Raw genomic sequence first — 14,401 nt, forward strand, 5'->3', positions numbered from 1 at the left:
TGTTATCATGTCACCATGTCATCATGTCACCATGTCATCATGTCATCATGTCATCATGTCACCATGTCATCATGTCACCATGTCATCATGTCATCAGATCATCATGTCATCATGTCATCATGTCATCAGATCATCATGTCATAATGTAATGTTGTTATTAATTTCTACTCTCCGCGTTCTTCTGCTCTTTTCCCTCCACTGTTCGGACCAGAAAACTGCATGAGCTTTTCACGGTTTTCTGTTGCTTGTTTCGTGTACTGTCGCCCATGTATCATCTAACACACTCCCTTCATTTAAACAGGCCCTCAAAACCCACCTTTTCATGATCGCTTTCAACACATAACCTCCTTCCCTTCTCCACCCTCCCTCCTTTTAACTATTCTTAGTCTTTTATACCTATTTCAGTTTTTTAGATACCAATTTTCCTCCTATTTATCTTTTTACTTATATACGTTATTATTAAATGTTTTTTTTCTGTTTACTCTGTTAAGCGACTTTGAGTATTTAGAAAAGCGCAATATGAGCTGAATGTATTATTATTATTATTATTATTATTATTATTATTATTAGGTATGAACATGCATTTAAAATAATAAAAATCTCAAAAGATACATTAGCTGGTTGTCTATCAATGGAGTTGTATTCATAAGATGAATTATGTTATTTTAAAGAAGCATATTTTCTAAATCTTTCGTAACAACGATTCTGAACAAAACCTTTAGATGAACTAAGACAATGAACCAACTCCACTAAGTATGCTTCAAGACACAATGGAAATCGATTTTAACTTTGCTCTAATGTGAAGTTAACTTTGAACTAGAATGTTATCTGATACTTTCTAGATGTTTATAAGTCTAGTGTACGCTCAGGGTGTTTAAGTTCAAGGTGCGATAAAATTTGATATCCCCCAAAATTGGACGTCTTCATAGGTGAGCAACACGTTTACTTTCTTATTAAACCCCCTCAATGCTTGAAAAGCTCAAATCGGCAGAAAACATGAAGAAAAAGCCTTGCACCATATCAACTGATGGATTCCCTTTGTAGTTCTGAAAGAGTCAGGTAGGTTTACTGTGGTATTAAATATTTTTATTGTAGTTCTGAAGGAGCACCATTTTGTGATTCAGAATGAGTTTATTGTGAATCAGAAGTAGTTTATTGTAATTCTGAAACCTTTTATTGTAGTTCTGAAGGAGCACCTTATTGACGAGTGTTTCTTTATTATTAACACCAGGGTTATTCAGGAAATGGCTGGCCATGATAATTATGAAACCAACCTGTCACAGTTTCAACGGTTGTTTGTCTTTGTGTAGTTTTAGTTTCTTCCTCCAGATGTCCTCAGTTATTCTTTTCCTTCCCATCCTTATCGTTGATTTTCTTCCAACTGTGTTGATTTGTTGATTTGTTAATTGTGTCCTCATTTGTATTCAAGCCCTCCGTTTGTTATCCGTTTGTCTGAAGGTCCTGTCCTGTAGCTAAGCAAGTCTACTAAGTCTCCTAGTGAATGATTAAACTTCTGTTTAATGGCGATCATTATTTTTGATAATCTGCAGAGATTAAGATAATTTTGGTTTAACCTTCTCATCCTGAGTTTGAGTCTCCTTTTGAGTCTGAAACCTGATCTTATACTGACAACAAATATCACAGCCCTTATCTATTTATGGACTAAATATTGCAAAGAAAGTGGCAGAAATGTGTTCAATTCTCCCAATGTTCCAGTAAGTGAAAATATAAAAGATAAATATTAGAGAAAAGAGAAAATGATGTGTAAAACTGCGCAGTGGGGCTCACCGGTTAGAGCGCGTAGCATTTAGGGGCCAGTCCTCACCGCAGCACCCCGGGTCCATTCCTACCCGTGGTCCTTTGCTGCATGTCCCCCGCTCTCTCTCCCTAACCTTTCTGTCTATCTCACTCTATCACGGAGCATACAAATAAATCTGAAAAGATCAACAAATATTGTGCAGTAGAAATAATTGTATTACCTTGCTACTTTAGTAGATGGATGGGGAATCTTAATCTTAGCTTTGTTGTTGATCTCTTGGTCTATTATTTTGGTTTAATTTGGAATATAAAGTAATTGAATAAAGACTTATATTTTTAAAATGTTAGTGGAAAACAGTTTCCAATTCGGAATACATTTCATGGTGGGTAGCTAATTGTTAAGTATACATTTCTATCTTTCAATTTCTCTGGATTTAGTCAATTAACACATTTCCAATTTTTTTTAATTGATATATCTATATGCTATTTATTTGGATGAATTTGAATAAAATACCATATTTAGCTGATTTCTTTGTAGGATACATATTTAAGAATTTCTATATTTAAAATGTCTAAATATTGTAAATATTTTGGGCATAAATAACATATATTCTGGCTTTTTTGGAATCTGATTTATGGATTTTCTTTTTCTTGTTGCTAATATATGTGTTTAGGATACTTCTGAGTAGATTATTAATTAACTATGTTAACTCTACAATAATCAGTATGGTTTTAGTTTGCAGTATGTGATCAAGCATGCTCTTCTCTCACCACAGATCAGAGTCTTTCCATTTCCACCGATACCTCGTCGTCAAGGAGACGACCATGCTGCTGTTTTGATTGACAGCTCCTCATCTGTGCTGGTGAACAGGACGTGGTTCTCTGAGATGTTTGTGGTCTGTAGCCGGTGGAGGTGGAGCTGATGGAGGAAACAGATTCAGGTCTCCGCTAATACAGAGAACCTGAGCTCATCTGATCCCCAACAAAGACACAATCACACACACGCACACACACACCAACTTCACTGCTGCTGGAGGAATGAATCAACGGCAGATATGTGGTTATATTTAACTTCAGCTACAGGTTCAAACACATTCATCTGAAATATGCCTCTTCTACATTTACTCACGTGTCAATCCTGACTCTGTGCTGCCATTGGTCCTCTGGCTCAGAATCATGTGACACACAGACACCACGCCATTGGTTCCACTGAGCTGTCACTCAAAAGCAGCCCTCCCACTCCACCCCAGGGGACGGTGGGCTGGCGTTGAGGACCTATTTGAGGCCACCCTGGTTCACCCTGGTCTCAGTGGCAGCCCCTCTCCTCAGCTTCTCCTACAGACCAGATGCTTCTACTCTCTAGGGCTGCCTGGAGCTCACTGTGTTTAGGTGACAGTTTCCCACCAATCACAACTCACCACACATCGGGTTATGTCCACCCCAGAACACGGATGCTCATCCATGTGCTCTTGTCCCTACAGTGGTGGTTGCCATGGCAGCAGAGCTGACTCAGGACCAGGTGTCGTGGACCAGGAGAGAAAGGAAAGCCGTCTCCTTCAGATGTACAAACACTGACCAGTGTGATACCTTTATCTTCTGGTACCAGAAGAAAGAGAGCGAAACATTCAGGGTGATTCTTGACATTAACAAGAGTACTGGTGCGCTTGATAAACGATACAACCATCCTCAGAAGGATGATTTCTCATCAGTACTCAAAGAGAACAGCTGGGAGTTGTCGCTTCAGGCGGTGAAAGCGTCGCATTCTGCCACCTACTACTGTTCCTGTTGGACTAGTGGTGTCACACAGTGAGACGTTCTCCTTCCTGCCCGTACAAAAACTCTGGTGATCACATGGCCCAGCAGGTCATGTCTCATTGGCTGTTCAATCTACATTCAGGCGCTAATGTAAACTGGACTTGAGTGAGAAGATCTGAATCAATCTCTGTTTCACAGTTAGATCACAGCCTGGACCTTACTGTCTGTATTCTAGGCTTCAATCCAAGCCTCTCCTATACTGTGCAGAGTTAATATCATCACTGAACTGGTTGTTGGTTAGTGTGAGGTGGATCAAACTAAAGAGTAACAGACAGACATCTGGTGACTCGAACGGAAATTAAAGACTTCATGCTCACACCTCAAGAAACAAGATTCTAGTTAAATACTGAGCTCTGTGGTAGTGAAGCACTCTCTTGAAGTTCTTACATCGTCGTCTTCCTTGAGAAGGAACGAGTCTCCGGTGGTTATTAAAGCCTACGATGAAAAGAGAAGAAGACCTTGGAGACATTTCTACTGAGGAATGATATAAACTCTGCTCATTTACTCTGCTGGCATTTACAAAGCCCTCCTCTCAGGATAAGAACATTCATCCCCACGCCTCCCTTGTAGTGGTGCTGATCATCTGTAGGTGATCGATGTGATCAACAAGTTATTGATCAGCGTTGACGGCATCACAGGAGGTGAGCAGAGGTTTATGATGCAGGATATTTCACTGTGGATATCCTAACCTTTGGTCGCGGCACCACCCTGGTTGTTAAAGGTAAGATCACTGCTTCATGGTTTCTATGACTTTGTGTTTCATTTTATGTTGGGGAGAATATGAGTGCATTAATGTTTCCAGTTTTTTGGTTGCTTTTTGACCTCTTTGAGTTGTGCTAGAGAAGTCAGCGTTGTCTGAAGATTCATGTTCTGTCTGTACAGCTTAAAATATCACTAATGCTATTAATAAACTATGCCTCAGTATAATATTATTATGAATTATCATTATGGGGACAAAAATCAGCACATGACAATTTTCAAACCAATATTAAAATTGTAATATTATGCTAATAAAAGCCAACATTAACGTCAACAGTTTGCCAATATAAATTAAAGCCTCCTTTTAAGTAGGATCTGTTTCTATTCTATTCTATTATTTACATTTCTAATCTTCAAAACAATTATTATTTCACAAAGTAGAAATAATAATGTAAAAATATTAATTTTACTGTATCTATATATGTTTATTATGGAAAATGCACATGGTATGTATATTGGGCTTGATACATAAATCAGATATATTGTATGTATAACATAGTTATATATGTAAATATTTATTATTACATTTTCTTTAGATCGCTAATGTAGTTTCTTTGACTACTTAAAATGATTTTAATCATCATGTTTAAAATCTTAGTAATATTAATCATAGTACTTAAAATAAAATAAAATAATATTACAATTACAAAATATAATAATTTTACAAAAATTATGAAGTGATTGCCTCCCTTCATATTGTTTTCAGAGTTATTTAATTCTTAACATATGTTGTAACATGTAATATAATAATTCTGCCAATATTTCCACAGTTTTGACACCATGTGACTTGTGTTGACATGTGAACTGTCTCTTGATTGGTTCAGTAATCAGGTCAGTGGTGCAGCCCAAAGTGAGCGTCTACCCAGCGACGGGAGCTGATTTAAAGGGCCGGCGCTCCCTGCTGTGTGTAGCCAGAGACATGGTCCCTGAGGAGGTCCGGGTGTCCTGGAGGAGGAGAGGGGGGGGCGGAGGGGGGGGGGGAGGGGGGGGAGCAGCTGGAGCTCAGAGCACCGACATACGCTGCCAGCATCCTGGTTATTGATCAGGGAGAAACCCTCACAGATCAATACAACTGTAGGGTTGAGCATGAGAGCGGTCTGCAGGAGGTGGAGGTCCCAGCAGGTAATGAAGAACTACAACCCCTACACATCAGCTTGTTGTCTATCTCTAACCCCACTGGCTATCACCTTGGACATGAAGTCTATCAATAACCCACTAAAGCTGATTCACCTCCAACAGAACTGACCATGACGTCAGAAGGCCCCGGAATGATAGAAATGACCTTGACGTCAGAAGGCCCCGGAAAGACAGATGTTACCTTAGCGACGGCAGTAACTACGGACCCCCGGCGTCCAGGGAGACCCAGAGAAGGTCCTTCAGATGAAACACACCGTAAGATCAGCTGCTCTCACTCTGAACTGCTGTAGGAACCTCAAGTGGCCTCTGGATTAGCAGTGTGGTATCTCATCAAGAATACATTAATATATGTATACACCATGGAGTGTAAACCAGTACAAACTATTATAAACCATTACAACCACTTTATAACAGTATGGAGTGTACAAGCCATTATAAACCAGTATAAACCAGTATGGCCCGTATAAACCACATAGGCCTCTATGGTGCATATGGACCAGTATAAACCAGCATAGGCCTCTATGGTGCATATGGACCAGTATAAACCAGCATAGGCCTCTATAGTGCATATGGACCAGTATAAACCAGTATGGGCTGTGTGTTGGTAGGGGTCCCAGAGTCCCTCCATGTGCTGTCCAGAGCCAGGCTGGCGTCTGTGCTCTACACAGTGATGGTGGTGAAGAGTGTGCTCTGCTGCTGTGGCCTGGCTCTCCTGCTCCTCCACACCAACAAGACCAGCAGGACGCCCGGAACCAGCACCACCACAGCCCTGGACTGACGCTGCTGTCCCCCAGAACCAGAACCAGCACCACCACAGCCCTGGACTGACGCTGCTGTCCCCCAGAACCAGCACCACCACAGCCCTGGACTGTCGCTGCTGTCCCCCAGAACCAGCACCACCACAGCCCTGGACTGACGCTCCTGTCCCCCAGAACCAGCACCACCACAGCCCTGGACTGACGCTGCTGTCCCCCAGAACCAGCAGACCCACCTCGTACAACCATAAGAGGTCATCATGTCGTCATGTCATCATGTCATCATGTTATTCATTTCTACTCTCCACGTTCTTCTGCTCTATTCCCTCCAATGTTCAGACCAGAAAACTGAATGAGTGTTTCACGGTTTTCTGTTTCCTGTTTCTTAGTGTGTACTGTCACCCATGTATCATCTAACACACTCCCTTCATTTAAACAGGCCCTCAAAACCCACCTTTTTATGATCGCTTTCAACACATAACCTCCTTCCCTTCTCTACCCTCCCTCCTTTTAACTATTCCTCTCTTTTCTACCTATTTCAGTTTTTTAGATATCTATTTTTACCCAATTTTATCTTCTTACTAATATATGTTATTATTAAATGTTTTTATTCTGTGTTCACTCTGTTAAGCGACTTTGAGTATTTAGAAAAGCGCAATCTGAGCTGAATGTATTATTATTATTATTATTATTATTATGTAAGAACATTCTCTTAAAATAATAAAACTCTCAAATGTAACATTAGCTGGTTGTCTATTAATGGAGTTGTATTCATAAGGTGATGTTATTTTATAGAACCGTGTTTGCTTAATCTTTGAGTCAGTCTGGATGGCTCATGGTCCTCTGTTGGAACATGTGTGGTTGAACAGGTTGAAGGAACATTATACGAAGAATTGTAGGATAGTTTAACTATAAGAATAAATGAACATGACAACGATTCTGAATAAAACCTTTAGATGAACATCAACTATGCTTCAAGCCACAATGGAAATTGATTTTAACTTTGCTCGAGTGTAAGGTTAACTTTGAACTAGAATTTAACCGGCTAGTTTCTAGACATTTATAAGTCTAATGTACGCTCAGGGTGTTAAAATTCAAGGTGCGATAAAATTGGATTACCCCCAAAATTGGACGTCTTCATTGGCGAGCAACACACATTTCATTCCTTATTAAACCCCCTCAATGCTTGAAAAGCTCAAATCTGCAGACATAATGAAAATGCTTTGCACCCTATCAAATGATTGATTGTCTTAGTAGTTCTGAAAGATTAAGGCAAGGCAAGGCAAGGCAACTTTATTTATATAGCACTTTTCATACACAAGGCAGACTCAAAGTGCTTCACATATAAACATTGTCATACAATAAAATAAAATAATAATAGATAAGTAAAAGAAAAACATATGCAAAGAAATGGGTAAATTAAAAAGGCATTTTAGTATTAAAATAAAAAATAGAGGCAAAGTTAAAAAGCTTTTTAGAAAGTGCAATGTATTTAAGATTTTAGCAGAAGGCTATAGCAAACATAAAAGTCTTCAGTCTTGTTTTAAAGGTGCTCAGAGTTGGGGCAAGTCTTAAATCCTCTGGGAGTTTATTCCAGCTATTTGTTGCATAGTAACTAAATCCTGCTTTCCCATGTTTTGTGTTTACTCTGGGGATAATTAACAGATTGGTCTCAGAGGATCTTAGTGGTCTAGAAGGCTGATGTAGTGGAAGCATATCAGTTAAATATTTTGGGCCTAAACCATGTAGGGATTTATAGGTTAGCAACATGATTTTAAAATCAATTCTCTGACCTACAGGAAGCCAATGTAACGATTTCAGAATTGGTGTAATATGATCAAATTTTTTGGTCTTTGTTAGAACTCTAGCAGCAGCATTCTGAACAAGCTGAAGCTTCCTCAGAGTTTGTTTTGGGAGACCTGTGAGGAGACCATTGCAGTAATCAAGCTTACTAGTGATAAAGGCATGTACAAGTTTTTGTAAGTCTTCGTTGGACATGAGCCCTCTAAGTCTTGCTACATTTTTAAGGTGATAATATGCCGATTTTGTAACTGATTTGATGTGACTGTCAAAATGTAAATCTGAATCCATGATAACCCCTAGATTTCTGGCTTTGATTGAGGTTTTCAGGGACAGAGAGTGAAGGTGTTGGGTTACTTTAAGCCTTTCCGTTTTAGAACCAAATACAATTATCTCTGTTTTGTCCTCATTTAGTTGAAGGAAATTTCGGCACATCCATTCCTTCACTTGCTCAATGCACTGGCACAGCAGATCTATGGGCCGATAGTCATTTGGTGATAGCGATACATAGATTTGCGTGTCATCAGCATAGCAATGATGGTCAATATTGTTATTTTGCATGATTTGCCCTAGTGGGAGCATGTAGATGTTGAATAAAGAGGGTCCTAAGATCGAACCTTGTGGTACTCCACATGTCACGTTGGTTGATTCTGATACAAAGTCGCCAATGGAAACAAAGTAGTTCCTATTTTGTAGGTAGGACCTGAACCAATTTAAGACAGTGCCTGAAAGCCCCACCCAGTTTTCTAACCTTTCCAGAAGTAATGTATGGTCTACAGTGTCGAATGCAGCACTGAGGTCAAGTAGCATTAGTATTGAGGTTTTGCCAGAGTCTGTGTTAAGACGGATGTCGTTTACAACTTTAATAAGGGCGGTCTCAGTGCTGTGCAGGGGTCGAAATCCTGATTGGAAGGTGTCATAGCAATTAAGGTAGGTTTACTGTGGTTCTAAATATTTGTTTAGTTCTGAAGGAGCACCATTTTGTGATTCTGAATGAGTTTATTGTGAAGTCGTTTATTGTAATTATGGATTATTTAATTTTAGATCTGAAGGAGCTCCTTATTGACTTTATTGTGGTTGTGAAGGAATTCTTTGTAGTTCGGGTGTAATTTATTCAAATTAAGGTAATTTAAGGTAATTAAAAGAGTATCAAAACATGATAAAGTTAGTGTTTCTTTATTATTAATACCAGGGGATGCAGGAAATGACTGCCCATGATATTTATACTACCAACCTGTCGTAGTTTCAACGGTTGTTTATCTTTGTGTAGTTTTGGTTTCTTTCTCCTGATGTCCTCAGCTATTCTTTTCCTTCCCAGTCATCGTTTTCTTCCACCTGTGTTGATTTGTTAATAGTGTCCTCATGTGGATTTAAGCCCTCTGTTTTTTATGCATTTGTCTCAAGGTCCTGTCCTGTAGCTAAACCAGTCTAATAAGTGTCCTAGTGAATTATTATACTTTTGTTTGATATCAATCATTATTTTTGATAAATCTGCAGTTTCTGCAGAGATTAATATAATTTTGGTTTAAACTTCTCAACCTGAGGTGAGTCTCCTTTTGAGTTTAAAACCTGATCTTTAAGTTACACTGCCAACAAATATCACATACCATGTGTATTTATGTAGGCTACTAAATATTGCAAGAAAATTGACAAAAAGATGTGTAAAGCAGTGCAGTGGGGCGCCCCGGTGGCTCACCGGGTAGAGCGCGTAGCATATAAGACTCAGCCCTTACCGCGGTGACGCGGGTTTGATTCCTGCAGTGGTCCTATGCTGCATGTCCCCCGCTCTCTCTCTCTTACCTTCCTGTCTATCTCACATTATCATGAAGCATACAAATAAATCGTAAAAAAAACTCAATAAATGCGCAGTTAATTGTTTTTCATTATCTTGGTACATAAGTAGATGGATGGAAATCTTAAGCATCGCTTTGCTGTTGTTATTAGTCTATTATTTTGGTTTAATATGGAATTGTATGTAATTGAATACACTTATTTAAAAAGTAAAGTATTAGTGGATACAGATTCCAATTCAGAATACATTTCATGGTGTGTATCTAATTGTTATGTATGAATTTGTCTTCATATTTATAGATTTATTCAATAACATTTCCAATAAAAAATTATTCATACATGTATATTCAATTTCAAATTTCGGGTGAATTTTAATATGAAAACTAAAAGCCAATATTTAGCTGATTCCTATGAAACAAATGTAATGATTTATATCCTTTTATTTCTCTAAATATTGTAAATATTTTGGGCATAAAGTATATATTTTGGAATTCGATTTTTGGATTTATAGCCCCTTTCCTGTTGCTAATATGTGTTTAGGATACTTCTGAATAGATTATTAAATGACTTTATTTAAACTCTACAATAATTGGTGTGGTTTTAATTTGCAGTACACAGTCAAGCATGCTCTTCTCTCACCAGAGATCAGAGTCTTTCCATTTCCACCATACCTCGGTCGTCAAGGAGACGACAATGCGACTGTTTTGATTGACAGCTCCTCATCAGTGCTGTGGAACAGGATGTGGTGCTCTGAGATGTTTGTGGTCTGTAGCCGGTGGAGGTGGAGCTGATGGAGGAAACAGATTCAGGTCTCCGCTAATACAGAGAATCTGAGCTCATCTGATCCCCAACAAAGACACAATCACACACACGCACACACACACCAACTTCACTGCTGCTGGAGGAATGAATCAACGGCAGATATGTGGTTATATTTAACTTCAGCTACAGGTTCAAACACATTCATCTGAAATATGCCTCTTCTACATTTACTCACATGTCAATCCTGACTCTGTGCTGCCATTGGTCCTCTGGCTCAGAATCATGTGACACACAGACACCACGCCATTGGTTCCACTGAGCTGTCACTCAAAAGCAGCCCTCCCACTCCACCCCAGGGGACGGTGGGCAGACGTTGAGGACCTATTTGAGGCCACCCTGGTTCACCCTGGTCTCAGTGGCAGCCCCTCTCCTCAGCTTCTCCTACAGACCAGATGCTTCTACTCTCTAGGGCTGCCTGGAGCTCTCTGTGTTTAGGTGACAGTTTCCCACCAATCACAACTCACCACACATCGGGTTTCGTCCACCCCAGAACACGGATGCTCATCCATGTGCTCTTGTCCCTACAGCGGTGGTTGCCATGGCAGCAGAGCTGACTCAGGACCAGGTGTCGTGGACCAGGGGAAAAGGGGACGCTGTCTCCTTCAGATGTACAAACACAGACCAGTGTGTTACTGATTATATCTTCTGGTACCAGAAGAAAGAGAGTGAAACATTCACCCTGATTCTTGACATTGACAGGCGTGATGGTGCGCTTGATAAAAGTTACAACCATCCTCAGGAAGATGATTTCTCATCAGACCTCAAAGAGAACAGCTGGGAGTTGTCGCTTCAGGTGGTGAAAGCGTCGCATTCTGCCACCTACTACTGTTCCTGTTGGACTAGTGGTGTCACACAGTGAGGCGTTCTCCTTCCTGCCCGTACAAAAACTCTGGTGATCACATGACCCAGCAGGTCATCTCTCATTGGCTGTTCAATCTACATTCAGGCGCTAATGTAAACTGGACATGAGTGAGAAGATCTGAATCAATCTCTGTTTCACAGTTAGAACACAGCCTGGACCTTACTGTCTGTAGTTTAGGCTTCAATCCAAGCCTCTCCTATACTGTGCAGAGTTAATATCATCACTGAACTGGTTGTTGGTTACGGTGAGGTGGATCAAACTAAAGAGTAACAGACAGACATCTGGAGGCTCGAACGGAAATTAAAGACTTCATTCTCACACCTCAAGAAACAAGAATCTAGTTAAATACTGAGCTCTGTGGTAGTGAAGCACTCTCTTGAAGTTCTTACATCGTCGTCTTCCTTGAGAAGGAACGAGTCTCCGGTGGTTATTAAAGCCTACGATGAAAAGAGAAGAAGACCTTGGAGACATTTCTACTGAGGAATGACATAAACTCTGCTGATTTACTCTGCTGGCATTTACAAAGCCCTCCTCTCAGGATAAGAACATTCATCCCCACGCCTCCCTTGTAGTGGTGCTGATCATCTGTAGGTGATCGATGTGATCAACAAGTTATTGATCAGCGTTGGCGGCATCACAGGCAGTGAGTAGAGGTTTATGATACAGGATATTTCACTGTGGATATCCCAACCTTTGGTCGTGGCACCACCCTGGTTGTTACAGGTAAGATCACTGCTTCATGGTTTCTATGACTTTGTGTTTCATTTTATGTTGGGGAGAATATGAGTGCATTAATGTTTCCAGTTTTTTGGTTGTGTTTTGACCTCTTTGAGTTGTGCTAGAGAAGTCAGCGTTGTCTGAAGATTCATGTTCTGTCTGTACAGCTTAAAATATCACTAATGCTATTAATAAACTATGCCTCAGTATAATATTATTATGAATTATCATTATGGGGACAAAAATCATCACATGACAATTTTCAAACCAATATTAAAATTGTAATATTATGCTAATAAAAGCCAACATTAACGTCAACAGTTTGCCAATATAAATTAAAGCCTCCTTTTAAGTAGGATCTGTTTCTATTCTATTCTATTATGTACATTTCTAATCTTCAAAACAATTATTATTTCACAAAGTAGAAATAATAATGTAAAAATATTAATGATACTGTATCTATATATGTTTATTATGGAAAATGCACATGGTATGTATATTGGGCTTGATACATATTTCAGATATATTGTATGTATAACATAGTTATATATGTAAATATTTATCATTACATTTTTTTTAGATCGCTAATGTAGTTTCTTTGACTACTTAAAATGATTTTAATTATCATGTTTAAAATCGTATTAATATTAATTATAGTACTTATATAATAATTTTACAAAAATTATGAAGTGATTGCTTCCCTTCATATTGTTTTCAGAGTTATTTAATTCTTAACATATGTTGTAATATGTAATATAATAATTCTGCTAATATTTCCACAGTTTTGACACCATGTGACTTGTGTTCTGTCTCTCGATTGGTTCTTCTGTTAAACTCAGACAGGTCAGTGGAGCGGCCCAAAGTGAGCGTCTACCCAGCGACGAGAGCTGATTTAAAGGGCCGGCGCTCCCTGCTGTGTGTGGCCAGAGACATGGTCCCTGAGGAGGTCCAGTTCTCCTGGAGGAGGAGAGGGGGGGGCGGAGGGGGGGGGAAGGACGGGGAGCAGCTGGAGCCCAGAGGACCGACATACCCTGCCAGCATCCTGGTTATTGATCAGGGAGAAACCCTCATGGATCCATACATCTGTAGTGTTCAGCATGAGAGCGGTCTGCAGGAGGTGGAGTTCCCAGGTAATGAAGAACTACAACCCCTACACATCAGCTTGTTGTCTATCACTATCTCACACTGTCTATCACCTGGGACATGTAGTCTTAAACTAACCCCACTGGCTATCACCTGAAAAATGGTGTCTATCACTAACCCACTAATGCTGACTCACCTCCAACAGATATAACCTTGACGTCAGAAGGCCACGGGATGACAGAAATGACCTTGACTTCAGAAGGCCCCGGAAAGACAGATGTTACCTTAGCGACGGCAGTAACTACGGACCCCCGGCGTCCAGGGAGACCCAGAGAAGGTCCTTCAGATGAAACACACCGTAAGATCAGCTGCTCTCACTCTGAACTGCTGTAGGAAACTCAAGTGGCCTCTGGATTAGCAGTGTGGTATCTCATCAAGAATACATTAATATATGTATACACCATGGAGTGTAAACCAGTACAAACTATTATAAACCATTACAACCACTTTATAACAGAATGGAGTGTACAAGCCATTATAAACCAGTATGGCATGAATGGACCATTGTAGACCTCTATGGTGCGTATAAACCTGTATAGAAAAGTGTAGATCACTATGGTGTGTTAAAACCAGTAAAAAATACTTTTTTAAACTGTGAAAACCAGTATAGGCAAGTATAAACCATTACGGTGCATATTAACCAGTATAGCGTCACCAGTATAGACAACTATGATGCATATGGACCAGTATAAAACAGCATAGGCCTCTATGGTGCATATGGACCAGTACAAACCAGTATAGGCCTCTATGGTGCATATGGACCAGTATAAACCAGAATAGGCCTCTATGGTGCATATGGACCAGTATAAACCAGCATAGGCCTCTATAGTGCATATGGACCAGTATAAAACAGTATGGGCTGTGTGTTGGTGGGGTCCCAGAGTCCCTCCAGGTGCTGTCCAGAGCCAGGCTGGCGTCTGTGCTCTACACAGTGATGGTGGTGAAGAGTGTGCTCTGCTGCTGTGGCCTGGCTCTCCTGCTCCTCCACACCAACAAGACCAGCAGGACGCCCAGAACCAGCACCACCACAGCGCTGGAATGA

General features: G+C 40.1%; 1 protein-coding gene across 1 annotated transcript; it reads left to right on the forward strand.

The window, feature by feature from the left end:
* The first annotated feature begins 9,681 nt into the window (after positions 1-9,681).
* Positions 9,682-14,401, forward strand: LOC130387873 (uncharacterized). The gene is made up of 6 exons (XM_056597172.1): positions 9,682-9,723; positions 10,588-10,624; positions 11,165-11,245; positions 13,056-13,346; positions 13,505-13,657; positions 14,241-14,401. The coding sequence occupies exons 1-6, from the start codon at positions 9,682-9,684 to the stop codon at positions 14,399-14,401; spliced, it is 765 nt and encodes a 254-aa protein (XP_056453147.1).

Source organism: Gadus chalcogrammus, chromosome 8, assembly GCF_026213295.1.
Source record: "Gadus chalcogrammus isolate NIFS_2021 chromosome 8, NIFS_Gcha_1.0, whole genome shotgun sequence".
In the NCBI taxonomy this organism is placed as follows: domain Eukaryota; kingdom Metazoa; phylum Chordata; class Actinopteri; order Gadiformes; family Gadidae; genus Gadus; species Gadus chalcogrammus.

What these genes read in the sequence shown, in the direction of transcription:
- LOC130387873 (XM_056597172.1), top strand. Translation starts at nt 9,682, where the DNA reads ATGTGTAAAGCAGTGCAGTGGGGCGCCCCGGTGGCTCACCGG. An exon ending in GCGCCCCGGTGGCTCACCGG is followed by an intron (nt 9,724 to 10,587) that starts GTAGAGCGCGTA and finishes TGTGGTCTGTAG; the next exon opens with CCGGTGGAGGTGGAGCTGAT. An exon ending in GATGGAGGAAACAGATTCAG is followed by an intron (nt 10,625 to 11,164) that starts GTCTCCGCTAAT and finishes TTGTCCCTACAG; the next exon opens with CGGTGGTTGCCATGGCAGCA.